The sequence below is a fragment of the Clinocottus analis genome, unplaced genomic scaffold (genome assembly GCF_023055335.1).
Source record: "Clinocottus analis isolate CAN_PGR_092001 unplaced genomic scaffold, fCliAna1.0.p SCAF_12, whole genome shotgun sequence".
Classification (NCBI taxonomy): domain Eukaryota; kingdom Metazoa; phylum Chordata; class Actinopteri; order Perciformes; family Cottidae; genus Clinocottus; species Clinocottus analis.
The window spans coordinates 19,621,304-19,644,110 of NW_027175843.1; the positions used below are offsets into that span (position 1 = coordinate 19,621,304).

The 22,807-nt window shown below is 43.4% G+C and overlaps 3 protein-coding genes across 3 annotated transcripts; 1 reads left to right on the forward strand and 2 right to left on the reverse strand.

Annotated features, from left to right (window-relative positions):
- Nucleotides 1–1,247: 1,247 nt before the first annotated feature.
- LOC137783109 (trace amine-associated receptor 13c-like) lies at nt 1,248–2,826 on the reverse strand. The gene is made up of 2 exons (XM_068572897.1): nt 2,654–2,826; nt 1,248–2,067 (listed from the first exon to the last, which is right to left on the reverse strand). The coding sequence occupies exons 1-2, from the start codon at nt 2,824–2,826 to the stop codon at nt 1,248–1,250; spliced, it is 993 nt and encodes a 330-aa protein (XP_068428998.1).
- Nucleotides 2,827–5,502: 2,676 nt separating this feature from the next.
- Nucleotides 5,503–6,805, reverse strand: LOC137783165 (trace amine-associated receptor 13c-like). Its single transcript, XM_068572958.1, has 2 exons — nt 6,633–6,805; nt 5,503–6,322 (listed from the first exon to the last, which is right to left on the reverse strand). Exons 1-2 carry the CDS (start codon nt 6,803–6,805, stop codon nt 5,503–5,505), a joined length of 993 nt encoding a protein of 330 aa, XP_068429059.1.
- Nucleotides 6,806–12,365: 5,560 nt separating this feature from the next.
- LOC137783269 (uncharacterized protein KIAA2012 homolog) lies at nt 12,366–22,778 on the forward strand. The gene is given in 22 exon segments (XM_068573072.1): nt 12,366–12,476; nt 12,795–12,926; nt 13,110–13,256; nt 13,688–13,877; nt 14,116–14,267; nt 14,370–14,529; nt 14,751–14,818; nt 14,896–15,112; nt 15,629–15,781; nt 16,832–16,990; nt 17,842–17,955; nt 18,094–18,168; nt 18,308–18,375; nt 18,462–18,532; nt 18,606–18,827; nt 19,765–19,954; nt 20,039–20,183; nt 20,540–20,955; nt 21,199–21,410; nt 21,491–21,663; nt 21,761–21,968; nt 22,619–22,778. Coding segments are annotated over 22 exon segments (3,543 nt in total).
- The last annotated feature ends 29 nt before the right edge of the window (nt 22,779–22,807 follow it).

A 22,807-nucleotide genomic window follows, 5' to 3' on the forward strand; every position in this document is an offset into this window, starting at 1 on the left:
GCGTAATGCCAGTACCTGTAGTAAATAAAGCGAGGTCGCCTACCGCAGTAACTCTTCGGACCTGAGCAGTAACTCTTCGGACCTGAGTGCTTTTATTGTCTTGAACCGGGCTACTTCATTGCAATCTGTCCGGTGTTACAGCAAAAAGAAAAATGGGAGCAAGCAAGCCCTTCTGCGGTCGGTTTGATTCAGAGTGGGCCAAAAACCAGTCATTATGAACTTCGGACTAAGGAATCGCCAAAGCAAGACATTTATGTTTTTTTAAACCCTTTATTTCACAGGCTACTTTTCTCTGGGTGGCCATGTTGGTGTGGGGAATCAAATTGAGTGTTTTTCGTGTGCCACTTCATGCAGTCACCCTCAGCCTCTGCCTTTGTGCCGCACCCAGTGCAAGAGGCTTTGAGAGATCGGTTGCCCATCGCAGGGATTGATCTCATTCTTGGGAATGAGTTGGCTGGGGTTAAAGTTTTTCCCACTACTCACGCTGAAGAATTTGTCGCAGAGTACACAATAAACAACCATTGAACAAGTACTGCTAATTTGCTTCCAGGATTGTTGTTTTCTGTTCAGATCATGATAACTAAGACTGGCCCACTCCAGCGCTTCATTGGGAACTACAGCGTGGGTGATGATAACCTGTAAATAATCATTAGGTAATAATAATTTCAATCAATTAAAACATGACATACTCAATTCAAAGTTGTATGCTTTATTGTCACTGGAGTGTATAACACTTTCATATCTGTGTTTAGTGTCTATACATACTGGACTGGAATGGTGCTTGATGATTTTTAAACAATTGACAAAAAACAATATGTTTGCATCAGGATTTAAACATGATATTGTTTTAAAGCAAATTAGTCACTTAAATGATGAGTAAAATAGATAATAGTCATGTTTAGGGAACTTCAACAAGAAAAAGAGAGGGAAAAAAACAAATGATCATCTAGGTTAGTTTACATACTTAGAATAAATGAATGAGGCCTGTCAATGTTCACATGAAAGTTAAAGGTTTTTTTTTTAGAAAAATATACATTTTCAAACAATATTTCTACTTTTGAAAAAAGGAAGGACAAAAACAATCTCTGGTGGAAAAACAACTTGCTGAAAGAATCTGCTCCTCACCAGGTAAAACGGCCTCACAAAGCTTCTATGCTAAAGCATGGCTTAATGAAGAGCCGACTCTTGACTCTTTTTTTCATATTTTGTTCTTTGTTCCATCATCTTTGTTCAATCACTCCACATCTCTACATTATGTTGGCATCACAGGAGCCAGGCTGCAGTATCTGAAGTGTGACAATGAGTTTAATAGATTTCCTAAACCAGGGGTAGAAGAAAGCATAAACCACTGGGTTTACACTGGAGTTACAATAAAGTAGCCAGATCCCAAAAATTGAAAATGCCAGACTTGTTGACATCTCCTGGCTCGCAAAAGAGGGATAAAAATAAGGACAGAAACATATCAGAAACACAACCACAACAATGCCAAGAGTCCTGGCGGCTTTTCTCTCAGATTTCTTCGCGGTTATTGTAACCGAACCCTGGAGTGTAACGGCTGCAATATGAGACCTCATGGCTCGAGCCTGAGACACAGCCGCCACAAACACTCTCATGTACAGAACTATGATGACAGCAATGGGGCCAACAAAGGTCATCGAAACATCAACAGCTCCTTTTATGAAGTCCATCACAACCACACACTCTCCATAGCAGGAATTATATTGATCTGGATGTTTCAGGAAGTCTATCAGCATCACACCATTATAGAAAACAGAACACATCCAACACAGACAAATGCAGATTTTAACTCTTTTGTTGGTCACTTTGGTATTGTAGGACAAAGGGTCACAAATGGCCACATATCGGTCAACTGATATGAGCACCATGTTTCCTACTGAGGCAGATGTAAGGATGAAAGCGGTGTAGTAATACAGTGCACATATCATGCTTCCCAAAAACCAGCAAGCACCTAAAAAAAAGATTTGAACCGGCATCATCAGGAGGCCAACAAGGAAGTCTGAGACAGCCAGGGAGAGGAGGAGGAGGTTGGTGGGGTTGTGGAGCTGCCTGGAGAGGAAAAAAGTATGAATAGTGTAATAAACAAAATATGAAAAATACAATGCAATATAGATCATGCAGTTATAGTTTCCAATAAACAAATATGCGTAATACTTATGGCTCTGTATATTTGAACTTTTAATACGAAGTTCTCTGTAAATTGTACATTTCTATCAATTTTGGTTACACTGATTATCTATGAAACCTTTTTTTTCAATAGAGCTCAGGGAGGTATTCTGATGAGAATTTTTTTTACGTCTAACCTCTCCTGCACAATGTTCAAACTTTCTTTTATTTGTCCTATATTTTCAAATAAAACAGTTAATACAAAAAGCCAAGATGTCCTCATGAACGGACATGAGCAACAGATGCAGTAAATGTACCAGTTCTGTATAATAACATATGTGTAGAGGAGGAGGAGGAGGAGGAGGAGGAGGAGGAGGAGGAGGAGGAGGAGGTCAGAGCGCATGCAGCAGATTAGATTCCAACATTAATACCATTAATGCATTCACTGATCGTCACAGAGTTTATAATTATAAGTTTTACATTGAGATAAACATTATTCTATGATATGCTTCTAAGTTTATCTGTATGCCTGAAATGGGAGATGGAGATGATGACCAGCAAGTTGAGAGTCACAGTGATCAGAGACATGGAAGACAGAAAGACGTAAAGGAATATGTTGTCAGCATGAGGCTGCATCGACTTTCTGCAGGAGGTGTTGAGTAGTTGTGGATAGCAGAGTTCAGCTCCTTCCAGCGTCTCCATCATCAGCAGAGAAAAGGAGACGAGAGGCTGCTGAGCTCTGGCAGCTTTCTGACCGAAGTCCTGAATCACAAAGCTGATAGTATCTCGCTCCTCCCTCTATTCCCATGACGGAAAAAACAAGAGAGTCATTTGATTATGAAATACATTCATCGTTGAACCAGATGTTTTTTGTAGGTTTAGCAAAAATGTAAGTAACACAATAAAACATTATGAATAAAAATAGGTTTAATAAAATATATGGAATACAAATTAACATTGTAATGCATGCCCCGTCCTCAAACCAGGATCTACTTTTCCAACTAGACCCGAGGGACACGCACCAATCTGGATGTATTCTGTTTGGGGCTCAAAGAGTTAAACAGTGTCAAACTCCTCGAGTGGACACAATGAGTACATTTTTATGCCATTGTGGTCTGATCATTGCCCCTGCTGGTCAACAATGTATTCTGATACTTGATAACATCTGTGTTTTTGTTTACCTAGATGACATTTTCATCATACGGTCCAAGGAACAGGCGTTCGTTCTAGAGAACAAACTATGTCTGTTTGCCGTCTTGGAGGTGTCTTCCATGGAGTTTACCGTCAATGCCAGAAACCCACCCAATGGACCCTGTCAAGGCATGTTCAGGTCCTGATCAGGCATAGCAACTTTTGCAAGATGCTGTGTGTTGATTTTAAATATTATTATTTTTGTTGAAAGGCAACCAGTGCTAGTATAATTTTGACTCAAATAATCAATGAAAAACTACCTAACAGTTAATGGTACAGTCTTATGACCCAGGGGGTCATTGGAAATGCCTCAACTTAATGCTGTTTCCCTCTCTGCCTGAAGAGGGTGCTGTTATATGTTTTGCTTTGCCCTATGCCATTTTTCATTGCAGGTGATTAGACGGCGGTATTTAGGAGGAAACCAGTGGGGTCCGGCACTCTCTTAGTAGATTCATACTGTAGTGCATTTAAACGCATTGCGTCCACTTTAAAGTGGCCGAAGGAGGTTTGGACTTTGCTGCTCCAGTGTAAATTAATGGGTAAAGCTCAGAAGGTGTGTCACACTCTGACAATGGAGCAGAGTTTGGACTACAATGTGGTTAAGGCTACAGTGCTACGGTCATATAAACTAGTGCCTGAAGTAAACAGGCAACAAACTGTTGCCTATATGCTTTAGAAGTGGTGGAAATAATGGGAGCCAGAAATACGTAGGGTTTGCGCGTGGAAAAGGCATCCTTTTTGACAGGTGGTGTAAATCCAGTAAGGCAACTAACTTTGCGTAGCTTTTGGTGCCGATCCTTTTGGAAGAGTTTAAAAAGTGGCTGCCAGAGCACATCGTGTTGTATTTGAATGAGCAGAGAGTAACGACACTTTCTGAAATGACTGTCCTGGTGGATGAGTTTGTCCTTACCCACAAAAGTGTTTTCCATCTTCTGTGCAGCGCGTAATGCCAGTACCTGTAGTAAATAAAGCGAGGTCGCCTACCGCAGTAACTCTTCGGACCTGAGCAGTAACTCTTCGGACCTGAGTGCTTTTATTGTCTTGAACCAGGCTACTTCATTGCAATCTGTCCGGTGTTACAGCAAAAAGAAAAATGGGAGCAAGCAAGCCCTTCTGCGGTCGGTTTGATTCAGAGTGGGCCAAAAACCAGTCATTATGAACTTCGGACTAAGGAATCGCCAAAGCAAGACATTTATGTTTTTTTAAACCCTTTATTTCACAGGCTACTTTTCTCTGGGTGGCCATGTTGGTGCGGGGAATCAAATTGAGTGTTTTACATGTGCCACTTCATGCAGTCACCCTCACCCTCTGCCTTTGTGCCGCACCCAGTGAAAGAGGCTTTGAGAGATCGGTTGCCCATCGCAGGGATTGATCTCATTCTTGGGAATGAGTTGGCTGGGGTTAAAGTTTTTCCCACTACTCACGCTGAAGAATTTGTCGCAGAGTACACAATAAACAACCATTGAACAAGTACTGCTAATTTGCTTCCAGGATTGTTGTTTTCTGTTCAGATCATGATAACTAAGACTGGCCCACTCCAGCGCTTCATTGGGAACTACAGCGTGGGTGATGATAACCTGTAAATAATCATTAGGTAATAATAATTTCAATCAATAAAAACATGACATACTCAATTCAAAGTTGTATGCTTTATTGTCACTGGAGTGTATAACACTTTCATATCTGTGTTTAGTGTCTATACATACTGGACTGGAATGGTGCTTGATGATTTTTAAACAATTGACAAAAAACAATATGTTTGCATCAGGATTTAAACATGATATTGTTTTAAAGCAAATTAGTCACTTAAATGATGAGTAAAATAGATAATAGTCATGTTTAGGGAACTTCAACAAGAAAAAGAGAGGGAAAAAAACAAATGATCATCTAGGTTAGTTTACATACTTAGAATAAATGAATGAGGCCTGTCAATGTTCACATGAAAGTTAAAGGGTTTTTTTTAGAAAAATATACATTTTCAAACAATATTTCTACTTTTGAAAAAAGGAAGGACAAAAACAATCTCTGGTGGAAAAACAACTTGCTGAAAGAATCTGCTCCTCACCAGGTAAAACGGCCTCACAAAGCTTCTATGCTAAAGCATGGCTTAATGAAGAGCCGACTCTTGACTCTTTTTTTCATATTTTGTTCTTTGTTCCATCATCTTTGTTCAATCACTCCACATCTCTACATTATGTTTGCATCACAGGAGCCAGGCTGCAGTATCTGAAGTGTGACAATGAGTTTAATAGATTTCCTAAACCAGGGGTAGAAGAAAGCATAAACCACTGGGTTTACACTGGAGTTACAATAAAGTAGCCAGATCCCAAAAATTGAAAATGCCAGACTTGTTGACATCTCCTGGCTCGCAAAAGAGGGATAAAAATAAGGACAGAAACATATCAGAAACACAACCACGACAATGCCAAGAGTCCTGGCGGCTTTTCTCTCAGATTTCTTCGCGGTTATTGTAACCGAACCCTGGAGTGTAACGGCTGCAATATGAGACCTCATGGCTCGAGCCTGAGACACAGCCGCCACAAACACTCTCATGTACAGAACTATGATGACAGCAATGGGGCCAACAAAGGTCATCGAAACATCAACAGCTCCTTTTATGAAGTCCATCACAACCACACACTCTCCATAGCAGGAATTATATTGATCTGGATGTTTCAGGAAGTCTATCAGCATCACACCATTATAGAAAACAGAACACATCCAACACAGACAAATGCAGATTTTGACTCTTTTGTTGGTCACTTTGGTATTGTAGGACAAAGGGTCACAAATGGCCACATATCGGTCAACTGATATGAGCACCATGTTTCCTACTGAGGCAGATGTAAGGATGAAAGAAGTGTAATAAAACAGTCCACACAAAATGCTTCCCAAAAACCAGCAGCCCCCTAAAAAAAGAATTTGAACCGGCATCAGCAGGAGGCCAACAAGGAAGTCTGAGACAGCCAGGGAGAGGAGGAGGAGGTTGGTGGGGTTGTGGAGCTGCCTGGAGAGGAAAAATAACTGTATTATTTTTACGTAGCAAATGTAGAATTCATAAGATCATCATAATCTGTAAAAGTAAGAATAGTCAAATAAACAAAATATGAAAAAATACAATGCAATATAGAACATGTAGTTATAGTTTCCGATAAACAAATATTTGTAATACGAATGGCTCTGTAAATGTTATCTTGTAAATATGAAATTCTCTGCCAATTGTACATTTCTATCCATTTTCGTAACATTGTAAAATAAAGTGCTTCATATTGAGATGAACATTATTCTATGATACGCTTGTAAGTTTATCTGTATGCCTGAAGTGGGAGATGGAGATGATGACCAGCAGGTTGAGAGTCACAGTGATCAGAGACATGGAAGACAGAAAGACGTAAAGGAATATGTTGTCAGCACGATGCTGCATCGGCTTCCTGCAGGAGGTGTTGAGTAGTTGTGGATAGCAGAGTTCAGCTCCTTCCAGGGTCTCCATCATCAGCAGAGAAAAGGAGACGAGAGGCTGCTGAGCTCTGGCAGCTTTCTGACCGAAGTCCTGAATCACAAAGCTGATAGTATCTCGCTCCTCCCTCTATTCCCATGACGGAAAAAACGAGAGAGTCATTTGATGATACATTCAGAATAAGTCGAACCAGATTGAACATTGACTCTGTTGTATTCTCCATTGTTTTTAACAAAGTCAAAGTCTGCTGTAGATGAATCTCAAAATTTGGTGTAATTTCCAAATAGATGAGGTTTGGGTTCAAGGCCTGGTTGACATAGGGTCAATTGGGTCAATCGTAACCAAAAGTTTCTTTGTACACCATTTTAAACCTTGATGCCCAGAAACACCAGGTTGGGTAACTGGTTGAGGCTTAGCACTGCTAATAGGCTAGCAATATGTAGGCTACTGTGAATTGGATAAGCAGCTTTGTGATGAAGTAATTGCAAAGCGGTTAATGTTAATGGTCAGGGTACCAGCATTTCCTGGTGTGCTCAGAATGATCATTAAAAAGGAGTGTTACATGGAAGTTGTATGAACAGCACATACCTGCTCTTTTTAAAGTACCCTCTGTGTTGCAAGCTCCCAGGTTAGCAGGCTTTCCAGAAGTGTCACAAGGTCCAGGCTAATGCCACTCCTGATGGCTCAGCAAGGATCTGCAGAATCTGCATGAGGGTACCATGCAAATGGTTGCAGTCACATGCTCCCAACATTCAGATGATGCCTTATTTAAGCACTTAAGCGATGCACTTTAGCTTGCCTGCAGAGTTACTCGCCTGGTAGGTACTGTTTACATCTTACCCTTCATCCAAGAGGTTGAGGACAGCTACGATGGCCTAGGTGCTGTGCTCGCAAGAACAGGACAGTAAAGTCAGCTATGTTGCTCATGCTAGCTATGGCATTTAATCTACAGGGCGTAACATGGGAAACTAGAGGTCTAGAAAATTGGAGTTTCTGGCCCTCAAATGGGCCATAGCTGAAATATTTAGAGATTACCTGCTGGGGCAGGGATGTGTTTTTCATGGACAATAACCTTCTCAGATATCGTTCCACAGCCAACCCTTGGTGCTAGAGCGCAGCATGGGTCTTCACAACTTGCTGCATTTTATTTTTCCATCAGGTGTTTGAGGTAATCAGGAGGCCGATGGCCTTTCCCAGTAGCATCCAGCCAGTGCACACACATCAGGATATGGAGCCTTTGGCATACTCACTCCAGAATAACCACAGCAGGCTATTGAAATTCATCAGACGACCCAGGCGACAATCTGAGTTTTCCTTTGCCAAACTCATCCTTACCTAGATATTTTAGACAACCCTACCGTCAATGAATTCCTGAGGTTTTGGACCAAAAGGAAGGGCCCAGATTCAGCTGAAAAACGCCAAGGAAGCGTTTGTCCTGATCCGACAGTGAGACAGGATAATGTAACAAGATGGGGTGCTTTATCGCAGGGTTTGCCGCCCACGAGGGAGAAGAGATTCTCCACTTGGTGCTACGTGAAGAGTCAGATCCAGCATCAACCATGTAATAAACATGGACAGCAAGGAATGACTAACTAATTTGGACCATTAGCAGTGCCACTGACCTGGAATGCACCATGACATTAAGCAGATGTGTATGGAGTGTGAACACAGCTAAAAGAAGGTATGGCTTAAAAGTCTCAACCGGCCGTCTGTGCCAACTGGTCCATTTGCTTGCTTCTCGCCAAAACCAAACACTTTCTGTTTATTTTACAATACTGGACTCATCGAAGAATGGGATGGGGAATGCTCTTGACATGATAGTTTTTAAAATGTATATTACACTCAGACAGTTCCAACCCATAACCAACGGGCCACTACAGTGGCTCGTCTGTTGGTCAATGATTGGTTCTGCAAATGTTGGGTGGCAGGTTGTATCCACTCTTGCCAAGCCAGGAATTTTGAAAGTAATCTCATCCAACAGCTGTAGAGAGTCTCGCTCTTTCTCTCTGTGTTTGTCTTTCCATCTGTCTACCTATTTATCTATCTAAGAGTTGGGAAGTAAGGCATTGTTTGTAGTTGCTGTAGCAATATCAATCTTTTGAATTGTTTTGACTAAAGTTCATCAAAATACCTTCTACCTTCATTAATCATAGATGCACTTGACAACTCTGGAAAAACGTCCGTTTCAGGAGAAGATAGTTGTGAAAGTACCTATTTGGCGTGTAAATGACGTGTTAAGAACTGCAAAATAAGTAATACTGCAACATAATGAAAATATTTAAAATAAAATAGACACAGGCGGGCAACTCTTGTGTGTCTCTATATATACAACTTAATGCTGAGAAACTGATTATGTGATGTTACATTCATGTCTTAATTTTTATTAAAACATTCTGTCTCTGCATACCTAATGAAAAGCTCCCCACCTTTCATCTTAGACACTCGAGTGTGACACTAATTATTGCCAGCAGATGACAGTATCTACTCTGAAATGTAACACGTAAGAGCTGTAAGCCGCCTGTGTTTGTCTAAAACTAACAATTTACTTTATATTTCAGGTCAACCTCAGCAGGATATTAGTGTTGGAAAAAATAATAGCTTCATTTATATTGAACTTTTTAAAAAAAGGGTTTACAAAGTCCTTTGACAGAGCATACAAACATGATTGTATAACATTCGAAAGCCAAACAGTAAGGCCAAGCAAAGGCAAGAAAAAACTAAGTTTGCATTTTAAATCAAACAAAGATGCAATAATGCAATATATAAAACAATAAAAATGTAAAAAGGAAATGCAACCCTCACCCCGCAAATAAAAGCTAACAAAGACAACATCACAAAAAAATAGAAAATAGATCACTGATGGTGCAAGCTTTAATTTCTAAGACCGGTGGTGCCAACACTGCGCCAGCTCGAGGCGATGATCGCTGGCTATTTGTTGTACCTACAAATGTGGCTGGACATGTTATGAATGGCCAGTGATAAACATTGATTTTCTTTATATCTATTTGCTGACATTATGTTATCAATGTAACAGCAAGTGAAAGGTGATTTTGTCAATCAGAGGGCAGCCACATGTAATTCATGGACACAAAAAAGTAATACATGATGCAACATAAACCATCAGTGCATCACATAAGTCTACGTTTCAGAGGGAGGAATAGAAAAGAAGTCGTCCAATCACAAGGTTGAAACACAAGTTACGCAATACATCTTGCCTGAATGCAGATACTGGGATTTTAAGAGCAACAACAACAAGCCCAGAGGTGGAGAAAGCTCACTGTAATGACTGGCATTAGGTATTCTACTGTGATATCCCCTGTGGGCCACCTCTTCAGGGGTAAACAGGCCTCGGGGAACACGTGTGACTACAGCCACACTTCATACAGCTAATTACTGTAAGACCAAACTCCCACTGTCTTTCGGCCGGGATGTTCCACTCTGCGAATAACTCACAACTCTGAAGAATTATTGAAAAAATAATCTTTTTGTGTCATTTGTGCAGAGTAGCTGGTGATACTGCTGAAGACTTGGACGCACAATGCAGGCATTACAGTCTCAATGGCCGACATGTGGTAACCTCCCACATCCCCCTTGAGATCAATTAACAGACTGCACCACTGTGGACAGCCACGCAAACAAACACACAGCAGGTTCCCACTAATGAGTAAAACAACAGAGTCCCTGATGTATTTTAGAAGGCCACTTATTTTCCAACAAATCCTCTGATCGACAAAAAAAGGTTGTTTGATCAACTAAGGTCTGGAAAGCTGGAAATACATATTAATAAAAAAGTGTCGAGACGCACCGCTCCTTTTTACATTTTACTTGTGAAAGATTGACTGGGAATCCAAAAGAGAAAGCAAGAAGCACTGGCTGTTTAGGTTCAAGGCAAAATAAGGAGGAGGAGGTGAAGAACTCAGCACGTCTAGTCTTAAAACTTTTATATTTTGATCATAACTATGAACATCCAGCATGATATGAGCCAAATGCCCCCAAAAAATGCCTCCTTGAGCGGCCCTTTGAGTTTTTCAAACTGTAAGGTTCAGGGCCAACAAAGCATTTGCATGTTAGGAAGGATGTTCAGTCAAAAAACTGTGTTGTTCGGTTCGAAAAATTGAAAAAATTACATATTTCATGCCAAAACTGATTCAGGCATGCTGGGTATTGACATATTCAGCAGCTTCTGCATGCGCTGTGTGACGCAGTTTTAGAAATGTGGGCGGACCAGGAAGGCGGAAAAATACACAAATAAACTCTGTCCGTTTTGTGACATTACAGGTACTAATATGAGCAAATTCATGATTTGTATTGCTTTTTTAAACTTCCACAAGCCCTTACGGTTACGGGGGCGTGTCTTTTAATGAATGACGTGCTCGCTTTTTTTTAGGCGTGCAAAATGATCTAATTTCTGCCGCTCTTATTATGCAATGCACATACATGCAGGTAAACTTTACCCGCATGTATGTGCATTGCATAATAATTGTTGTGTTCGCCAGTGTCACATGGACACTTTACCTGGTAAGGTGTCCATGTGACACTGGCGAACACAACAATGTTCCTCTAGGTGAAGACAAACAGGATTATTGTCACAGCAGCCCACGTAAAGGTGTCTTTAAAAACGCCCTGGTTTGTATGAGGCCTTTGTCTCCTGTGTAAACTGAGCTGGAGGCCTTTAGTGTGTGTGTGTGTGTGTGTGTGTGTGTGTGTGTGTGTGTGTGTGTGTGTGTGTGTGTGTGTGTTACAATAAATGTCACAGCAGCCACGGCAACAAACACACAAAGCACCAACTCAACCTAGCAACTGGGATTTAACACACATACACACACACACAATTACACACATACATACAGAGGGCCGTCTTCGTAAGGGGGGCAGCAGGTACGTCCAATGTTTTGTCTCTTTCATGCTTATTTCTGCCGTTAAACATAATCCAAATCAAGAAAATATAACGAGGAGCTCATAAACTTAATATACCGACACACTAAATCTCCATACTTGACTTTATTCAACGCAATTCTTTCTCAGGATTTCTTTCTGGGTGCTAATCCTTGACCCATCCCGCTGCTTGCCTCTCATGTTGGTGATTGAGGGATTTAAGTATTCTGATGTCTATCTTTACTTTAACTCAATTTAACGCTGGAAGTTTGCTCTGTTCAATGTGCCATCAGCTTCACAGCAAGCTGTTGCATGAAGGCGATATTGTCCCTGTTATAGTATAGTATAGCATTTGTGCTAATAGCTTTTCTATTGCATCTTCCTCATTCATCCAGCCGTGTCCTTTTATACCCTTTTGGTTGAGCTCAGCACACGCTGGGTGAGAAAAAGCAGGGTACACTTGCAGGGTTACTAGTCCCTCACGGTACCAACACGCACTTCAAAAGACACCTGGAGGCCAGAACCCTAAACTTACATGCATATCAAAACCAACAAAGGCTCATGGGGAATAGAAAAACTCCACACAAGTTTAGATTTACCAAATCAAGTGTCATTCGGAAATAGACTATCAGCAAAATATTTCTTGACTCGAAATCTACGACCTAATGAAGCCTCGTTCTCCTTGACTTTGCTGTCCTCCAGGACGAGAAAGGACATCATGAAGGATTTGCCCCTGTCCCTGCTGAGTCGGGGGTGTGGTCGATTTGTCTCGTCCAAAGGAAACACCGGGCGGCACGATGGACGGCTGGACGTCTGCTTCACACCGCAGGTAGACGCTCGCAAAAGGCTGTGATAGCATCTATTCTGATATGGGAATATATGAGCTGATTTTTAACCAATCAAAACTAACAAATAATGTACTTACAAACAAGAAATTTGCTCTCAAAATGTTTTTTTTGGTTGGCGTAATAACGACACAAATCTACCTTCATACACAAGCTGCCTGGTCAGCCATGTTGAAAGGCCAGTGGAGGCAATCCCTCAATCTGAATTTGGATCGTAGCATCTTTAGCCAATGAATCTGTCCATCCATCCATCAGTCAAGCACGCCTTTCACCATCAATATCATCCATCTATCGACCAACAGGATTACTACATCTGGAAGTCCCAGGACTCTGTGCTGCGTCTGTCCAACAGCGGCCGTCTGCTCGTGGAGGCCGAGTCAGCCCTTCCAAAGACCTACAGCACCCGTAGGGGGCCACTCCTGCTGTACTCGCAGGTATCTGTGTGTGTGTCCATGCAAGTAACTACACAGTAAAGGGCCGCAATGTAACAAGAGAATGTAAAAGAAGAAAAACAACTGTTAAACCTCTACTAAAAAACATCCCGTTGCGCTACATTGACCTTTGGCTTCCAGAAACCAAGAGCAGTGTTTTCAGGATGACCTTCTTCTCTCGAACAGGACTTGGTTTCTATAGAGAGCAGTTGTCCCTCAGAGACCAGAGACAGGAAGCAGAGGGTTATTCGGCAGTACACTCAGCAAGTGGGACAGCAGCTGAGCACCGTCAAGGAGCTATCGGCGGCCATTTTGAGCTACAGCAACACTCAGGTAGAAAGGCCCTGCGCTACGTCGACGGAACCATTTTTTATTCAATTGATGATTAAATATAGGTGAGGGTCCAGTTGAAATTATTAAATGTATTTATATTTAGGAAAAGTGAAGCTTCATTTATCAATATTTGCTCATATTAACATACAATTAGGCTTATTGTCGAGGCTTTTATCAACCCAGCAAGAAGCATTTTTCTTTTAGCAAATAAGCGAAACATTTTCTCCTACATTTACCAATGTCTCTATCCTTTGCTAGTAGTGTGGTACCATAAACATAATGGGATGATAATGTTGCTCTATGTTTCATGGATGTGAAAAAAAAACACTTGTTTGTGACACTATGTTAGGCATGTGTATCTGATAGATTGTGTTGCCTTTTTTGTGGCCAAAAATGTACTCATGCAAGCCGAATGTTTGTCTTTTCAGCAGTTCACCACGTCCAGACTCGGTCCACTCTCCTTTCCTCCTCTTCATCCCCCTCTTGCTCCAGACCTCCATCATGTCAGTCCTGCGTGGGCCACGACGCTGGAGCCGCCCCGTACAGAGCTGCTCGCACAGTTCAACCCTCAGTGGCTTCCTGCAGAAAGAAGCGCTGCACCACTGCAGGGTCAACCTGAAGGTAACAGATGGGTTCATGCAAACTGATAGAAATGGTGACTCAAAGTCTGAAACAGAAAGGTACACAGAACAAATTTAATGTAAAAAAAAAATGTGCAGCACGAATAGCCGAATTGTCGAAATTCCCATCTATAAAAGCTGCGGGTTTCGTTTACGTTCCTGCTTTGCTTCTGACTGAAATGAAAATGACCAAGTCGACGTTCCCAAATCATTTGAATGCCACCCAGTCTGCTCTGCAGATAAAGAGGAGGAGCTAAGCAGCAGGAAGAGGGTCAGGCTGGATCTGTTCCTCCAGGTACCCTGCACCTCCAGGACTCCGACTCCGCAGATGGAGCCTCAGCCCTGGGTACACTATCTAGCAGTGACCCCTGAAGAACCAGAAAAACCTCAGGTGACATGCCCCTTTAGACTTTTATTAATGCTGTAATATCTTTTGAAATGTAAGCAAACTGTTGCAGTGACGCTGTCCAAATGTCAATCCTAACAACTGCAGACTCGCGTAGACATTGGTCTGCAGCATACTGAAATAAGTATGGGAGGAGAGGACCGAGACATGGCAGATGAGCAAGGCTATTCCATTCAGGATAGTGGAATGGCCAGTGATGGAGGCATCTACGAAAGATCGATAAGCGGGAATAGACTCGGGAGGAGAGGTTTGTGTGTGTGTGGAGTGTCTTGATAGCAAAAATGTACATCCCAAGCCAATGTGAATGGATGTAAGGTACATTATTTACATATGTACTCACCTTTTAGTCCAGTAAGCCAATTCAAAACAGTATTTTTCTGACTTTTTTCTCGTCAGACTACTTTGAAGAAAGACCAAACCTTTACCTTTGTACAACTCCTTACCATGATTTGCCTTCCCCACACACAGGCCTCCTTCCTCCTCTGACGGGGAGATATTCAAACTGTAATGGGCCCCGTTGGGAGAAGACAGACAGCGTAAGACAGTAGTTTATGGCACTGTATTTTCTGAGAGGAAAACTTCCAAATAGCAAACATGCTGTTGAATGTTTCAGCTGGATTGTGAGGGTCACAGCAGTGATGAACACCATGCAAGGCGCTTGCCTCCCATAACCGAGAGTCACACGGTTCCCTCCAGCTGGGAAGGCCGGGCTCAGACCCAACAGGATGCCCGACCAAAGGCAGAAAGAGTTGGGTTTCAATCCCAAGAACATCTGAATGGACTCCGACAGCAGCCTCGGTTTCTTCCTCTGCTGTTTCCAGGGACGCAGGGTAACAAAGGCACACATATCGGAAAACTATACACCCACAGACACAGCTAAAGGATTTATTTGTACAGCTAAGCACTGAAGAGACAAAGATAGCAGACAGTGGTTTATGCTGCTTTGTACACACGCCCTGATAGGCCAGCCTCACATAAGTATTACAGTCCACTCAAGTGCTCCACCTGTCCTCATAGAACTAGGTTACAATATTGTAACCTTCGTGACTGTTCGGAGAGAATCAAAGCTCTTGCATGAGCAGAAAAAAAGTCTTACAAGTTTTACAAACTTATTTTTCATATCATCCCAGAATGAAATGTACCACAAATGATGCTTAGTTGCACCTCGCTGTTGCTGCGAGGCACATTTACAAACAACGGCTCTCTCCATTAGAAAGAGTGAGTTTTTTAAATCCCCTTTTGACGTCGCGGTTTTTAGATGTCCACTTTGTAAACTAAACTTTGCCCACCTCCTTTGTCCAGATGTACAGATGTTGTATTCTGACCGGTTTCCGTCTGTCTTTCAGAAGAGATAAGTGTGCAGCAAAGAGGAGGAGGGGAAACAGAGAGAATATGCCGTAAAAAAGAGACGGTAGGGCAGGGAGGTAAAGGAGATGGACGAGGAGGAGGAGGCCTGCCCTCTCAGAAAGGCGCTATGATTCTGCTAGAGCCAGAAGAAGGTACAGCACACACATCCTGCACACTTTACGCTGCTGTTTGCATTCAGTCTGATAGATGGCTCTATGAGATATCCCAGAATGCCTTTCCAATGAGGCGGCCGTCCAAATTAATACAAGACAGCAGAGTATATAGTTTTTAGCGTTGGCTCTGTTTAGATCTTGGTTTTTCATGTTTTTATTATCCTATTTTCTTACATCTTTATGCATCTTCCTGCTACTGTTTTGTATATCTCATTCGAAAGATGCTTTAACAATTTTAAAAGAATGCTGGAGGATTAAACAGAGGACCTCACACATGGAAAAGCCTAACTTCACCCCCGAGCTCCACTGACAAACAATGCTTATGAACAATTAACAAATTACTTAAAAACAAACATACTATTTTACAGTCCTTTGCACAGTTTTTTGCATGTCTTGAGCCACCCCCGTGTCACTCAGTTACTTCTTAGAAAGTGTATATTGGGGATTGAACGCTTGACATATCACATGAAAAGCATCACTGAGCAACATCCAAAGCGATACAATTCAGTTGGAGAATATCTTCTGAAAAGGTTAACCTTTTGGAAACCGTGTTTGAAATCAACCCGTGACAATTTAAGTCCCAGTCTGCCCTATTCAGACAATCTTTTGGCATAAAATACGTAATAATTTTTCCATTTTTGAACTGAACGACACAGTTTTTTGACTGAAACTCCTTCCTAACAGACCAAGACTTTGTTTTATTGGGATTTTTGTTGCAGATTCTGATTCTTTAGGTCCTAATCTTTCCAAAAAGGTGTCTTATTGATGCTCCAGGAGCCATTTTTTGGGGGAATCTGGCTTATATCATACTGGATGTAGATAGTTACGATCAAAATATCTTTTAAAAGTTTTTTTGCACATATAAATTACTTTGCTGAACAAATACATGCAATGAACACAAGTATTGGAATTAATTTGAGGTTCCTACAACGACTCAAACACAGGGAAAAGGAGGTCTAGAGACAAAATAGGTTCCCCAGTTTTTAAAGGGTTAACCATGTTCTTCATGTCCACCGTCTTCTCCTTCAGAGCCTCCTCCTCCAGTAGGAGTGTTGGGTTGGGTTGCAGGTCGGAGAGGCCCGGGCAGGCAGAGCTCCTTCGCCTTCTTACAGAACCTCCAGGATCCCTGTGAGCCCAGCGGTGCTAGCCGGGGCGCGGTGAGAGGCCTTCTGCCTCTGGAGCTGAGAGGTACGGGAAGCTAAATAGTTCTTTCTATCCTGAAACCTGTTTGTTTCTGTTCTCTCTCTTGTAATTGTGTGAATCATATTACTGTGATGAGAACACACGGGCCTAAGCTAATTGAACCTGAACTTGAATGTATGTATAGAACTGAAACCTCTTTTCCTGTGTTCATGTCTCTAAATGATTAATAGGGACAACACATTTTTTAGTTGGTGCAATATTAAGGGATGCAGACGGCAAACAGGCTGTAATGTAATTGCTCGAGGGAACAGTTCACCTTCAATGTACGTCCACTAAAAAATGTAGTTTCTGCCGCTGACGGGCTCAGAAGTGTCTCACAACATTATGCAAAGAACCATTCAGAGAAACAAAACTTTCTTGTCTTTAACCGGCCGTTTTGTTGTTGTATTTTTCGCTTCAGGAGACGTTTCATTCTGAAATCAGCCAAATGTTCAGCCATGACATTTAAATAAATCTTTTCCGACAACACTGCGCTTTCTGCGGTCCAGCACAACAAACTTTGAAAACAACGGCACTTCTCACTCCAACTTTCACTTACATTTTACATTTTCACCTTTCACATTTTATATATCTGACTATATTAGGGAGCAGCCCTGAGTGATTCATGCAGCGTTCTCCTTCAATGCCGGACCAATTAAAAACCTGTTGACCCCATTAGTCACTTGGACAACAACATGGGAGAACAGGGTCCAGGTTGAAGAGCAATTGCCCTTTAAACATGACAGTGACCTACAATGGAGTTATTAGTACAAAATATATTCACTTGGTCTTTCCAATAACGTTTTCACACTGTTAGTTGTACCAGTTCACCTCTATTTTGAGCTGTGTTGTCTCAGATTTACAGAACGGCACACCAGTGGGCAGCCTGATCCTGGGTCCTGACGGGGAGATCACACAACTGTCGCTGTACGACGGCCCGTCTCACACCGATGGCGACACACAGGACCGAGGTACGCTCAACGAGCCCTCAAAACAGCCCCGAAAGCTGCACACTTCCTCTTGAGGACGGACGTGTTGGTTGTAACTCGCGTTGTAATAAAACATTGGAGCGGCGTCATGATCAATAAGTCGCTCTTTCTGTCTCTCAGCTCTCCAGGTGTTATCTGCAGATGGAGAGGCGTTACCTTGGGTCATCGTGCTGCAGCCTGAACACACACATGCAGGTCTGCACACACACACACACACGCTTGACTTGTACTCCAAGGAACGTCTTTAGATTACACAAAAATTCTAGGACATGATTTAAAATATATGTCTCCAACACCCTGGTTGTGTTTCCTTCCTGCTCATTGATGGGTGCAGAGGACGAGGTGGCGCTGCACTCAGACGTCCCTGTGGGTGTCATCCAGCGCCATCGGTCCGTGCACGAGGTGATTCGTTGCTTTTTGAAGGTTCACCGTGCCTGCTTTAGACTTGCAAAGGTTAAAAAATGCTCATTATCTGTTCTCCAAACCAGCTCTTAGACCTTCCCAGACCGACAGAGGCCGATGCACGCTCAGCCAGCAGCCACACAGACCCAGGTGCATCTCTGCCGCTTATTTATTTTGTTCACCTTCATTTGAATTTGACGGGATTCAAACCGACTTTTTGTTTTTGTCGTTCCAGCGGCTGTGACCGAGAGAAAAACGAAGGGTGCAGAAGAAGTGTTGAAAAAGCGGGGGAAGGATGCGAAAAACAATATGAGGATGCCTCCACCGAGGGAGCAGCTAGGAAGGGAGGAGGAGCCAAGAGGAGGCCACACTGAGGATGACGAGGAGGGCGAAGAGGAAGAGCTGAGCGGCGCAGGACGGACTAGCCGTTCGTCTGGATCCCGGCAGCGAGGGTTGGCGTGATTCACATTTGACTTAATGTCTGTGTGCCAGCGGCAGAGGAGTAAAATAAACATTTTGTGTTTTTTAGTGATCACACCGAGACTCCTCGAGACATCACTGGTTTCAAAGACGGAGGATCGAGGTGAGCGTCGAGCCTTTCTTCTTTCTTCTGCACCCGAAGGCAACCAATCTAAGTCTCAGAGCCAAATCCAACACACACCTGTTCCCATTAGCAGGCACCTACCTGTATGCCCTTTGTGGACGTTAGTGTGCCACCCTGTGTACAAATGAAGGAACGACATGTCCCCCCATTCATCCAGTGATTCCCTTTTGGCTCCAACAAATGCAATGAAATTAAGTTATTGAACAGTTTCACGTGCGATGCAAAGGACCAGATATCCCCGTCACACCCTGAAGAGTCACTCAAACCAAATGAAACGTTCCCCTCTGCTGTTGCTGCGGGATGAAGGCTGATTCGCTGAGGATTTCTGGACAATGGAGTTAATACATTTCCATTGTGCATGGGTATTTACTGCAGCTCGTATCTCCAGATTGTGCGGTCATCGTGCACCATAATGCTGAAAGGAGTTTAACCTCTATGAGAGAAACACGTTGAGAGTGGTCCTTCATGTCCGATGCTGCGAAACAACACCATCCCACAGCTGTTGGGCTGCTGAATTTGAAAAACAATTGTAGTTTTTCTGCTTGTCCTTTATGAGAAGCTACTGTTTTAAGATGATGTATTCATTCAGGCAGCAGAACATCGGCCCAAAGGAAGCCACGACGGAGGACGCTGTGCACCGGAGGAGGAAGGACGCGACAAGGAAGGATGTTGAGGAAGCAGCAACATCCACACGGTGAACATCACCAAGACTCCAGAGATTAAAACATATAAGATACTTTTAAGCAAGCCATTTTAGATGTAGACCTTTTTTTGTATTCATTTAGGAAAAGGGAGATGAAAGCAGTGGACCGTGGAGCGGTGGACGGACAGAAGGCATCGAGGACGACGGGGGAAGGACGGCGGCGGAGGCAAAAGACAGGAAGTGAAACTGAAGCGGTCAGGAGCCAGAAACCAGAGGAGCAGACCAACAGAGAGGCAGCAGAGACTCTGGGCCACTCTGCTCTTCCTCCTGGGGTGAGTGTTCATCATAAAGCATGCACATCATTGTCTGATGTGTTAAATAGACTGCGAGTAGGAACTATGCCCCCTGTCTTTCAGAAAAAGAGGATGAAAGACCAGAAGGGAGGAAAAGGACAAGTGAAGACGAAGGAGGAGAGAGAAGAGCCAAAAGAGGAGTCTGCGGGGAGGAAGAGGAAGAGGAGAGGAAGGCCGGGGCGCAAAGAGTTCGTCGTTGGTGAGCAATGCTAACATTCAGACACCATGTATACACGACAACATCGACGCAGGACATTCGTCGTTCTCTGAAATGGTGAAAGCGGGACACGTTACACTCCGGTCGGTTCCCCATCGGCGTCCGGCGGCGGCCGCGATGTAAACCAACCCGCGGCATGAATATGCATACAGGCCACTGCATGAGGGCCCTCGAAGGAGAAGCACCGGGCCACACTGGAAGATTTAACTTCCCACACCGGCAGAAAGCTTCACATACGTTTGAGGCCCTTATTTGGCATGTGGAATAAATGTGTGAGGGCAAAATGTCGCCGTCTATTTGAAAATAGTTCAGTTCAGTGTCGCATGTCGGGTCTTTTTCCCCTTTAGAGGACCCCCTAAAGAAAGAGGAGGTGGAAATCAGCCATGAAATGCGAGAGGGGTCTCACATGATGACCGCCGAAAGGCCACAAAGTCACGACGACGACGCAAAAACCAACTCGGAGGAAGACGCGGAGGCAGAGAGTCTTTCCGCCGCCGAGAAGCGCAGCAGCGTCCAATCAGTGAGCTCGCTCGGGGCCGGCCTCCACCGGAGGGGCTCGAGGAGGTCGGCCGCCTCCTCCTGCGAGGAGTGGAGGGCGGCGCCCACCGGTGGAGGTGACGGTGACGGTGACGGCGGCGGCGGCGGCGGCGGCGGCGGCGGCGGCGGTGGCGCGGGTCTCGCTTCATCGCGCGGCCGCCTGTCATCGTGCTCGACCGTCATGGTGACGGAGGAACAGCTGACGCTGAACCCAGTGAAGCCGGAGGTCAGCGGGAAGCACACACACACACACACACACACACACACACACAGAATACTCAGTAGCTTTTCATGTGTTTGATTGACAGGTCGTGACCTTTCTGGTGTTGTGTGTGTGTGTGTGTGTGTGTGTGCGCATGTGTGTGTGTGTGTGTGTGTGTGTGTGTGTGTGTGTGTGTGTGTCTATGTGTGTGTGTTTGTGTGTGTGTGTGTGTGTGTGTGTGTGTGTGTGTGTGTGTGTGTGTTTCAGTTCCACAGGCCCAGGAAAACTCAGGAGGAGGAAGAGGAGGCTGCAGCAGCTCTCCGTCTGGCCCAGCGAGCAGAGAGGAGGCGGCAGGAGGTGGAGAGGAAGAGGAGGGAGCGGGAGGAAGAGGAGAGGAAGAAGCAGGAGAGGGAGCAGACAGAGGAGAAGATGAAGAGCGAGCTGGAGCAGGAGAGGAGGAAGAGGGCCGAGGATCTCAGGTCGATACTTTTACACATTATGAAGTGCAGCTTCACTCGCTCGAGTCTGACTTCAATAACAAAAGAACAAACATCCTCAGGCTGAAGAAACTAGCGGAGGAGCAGGAGAGGAGGAAACGCGAGGAAGAGGAGCAGGAGCGAGGGAGACGGGAGCAGGCGCAAAGAGAAAAAGAGAGGAGGCGGCAGGAGGAGAAGAGGCGGCAGATGGAGCTCCTCCAGAGGATGAGAGAGGAGGACGAACAGAGGAGGGAAGGTGAGAGGAGGAGAAAAGGAGGGAGGATGGATTGCTTTTGTCTACTTCTAAACTTTCTGGAATAATTAACCTTGTGATTTAATTTCATCCCGTCCAGCTGAACGAGAGCGCCGGCGCCTGGAAGACGAGAGGAGGACGGAGGAGGAGAGTCAGAAGCTGCAGGAGATGGACGAGGCTGAGAGGACAGAGTACCTCTGTAGGAAGGAGCTGGAGGAGGAGGAGAGGAGGAGCAAAGAAGAGGAGCAAAAGAGGAGGGAAGAGGAGGCCGCAGAGGAGGCCAGGCTGCAGGCGGAGCTGCTTTACAGGTATACATATATATATATATATATATATATATATATATATATATATATATATATATATATATATATATATATATATATATATATACATATATTATATATACACACACACATATGTACGTGTGTCTGTCGCTTTAAACTGTAATCACAGTATAAGCATTCAGATGTTTCAGAAGAATTATTCAGAACAACTTTAAATTAATGAGAAATTGTAAATAAATTGTCGATCTCTACGGTCATGGGAAAAGAATTTAAATAGTTATTTCCAAGGCCTGGAAAGTCCGAAAAAAAATCCCGAAAGTGTTGTAAAAGTCATGTAAATGTGTTATATTCATGTTATATTTATATGTTAGAAATATTGAGGATGCTTTTAAAAGAAAGAGGCTCAAAATATCAGCAGCATACATACAGGCATCTATAAAAATGTTTATTCTTTTAGTCAAACTATTGTCTCTCATTCATTTGAGTCATTTAAGGTTTACTGTATGCTTTGAATCCGCATTGTTAGTTTAAATACTACATTTTATCACTTTTTACTGTTCACACACATTTCACACAATGTTTCGTCATGGAAATTTGGTTTAAACTGATGGAAAAGTCATGAGAATCCATTGGTCACAATGTGTATGACGTCTTGTTTTCTCCTCCTGCAGACAGATGGCGCTGTTGCAGCAGCAGTTGGCCTTTAAAAGGGGTCTGGTGTCGGAGGCTGGAGGTCTGGAGAAGACTCAGGGTATCTCCAGACCGTGGATCTACTCGTATTTCACTTTGTTACAGCTATTAGGTCTGAATCCCACTAAAGGATTGACCTGACCTTTAACCCATTAAATAGTGTGAAAAGG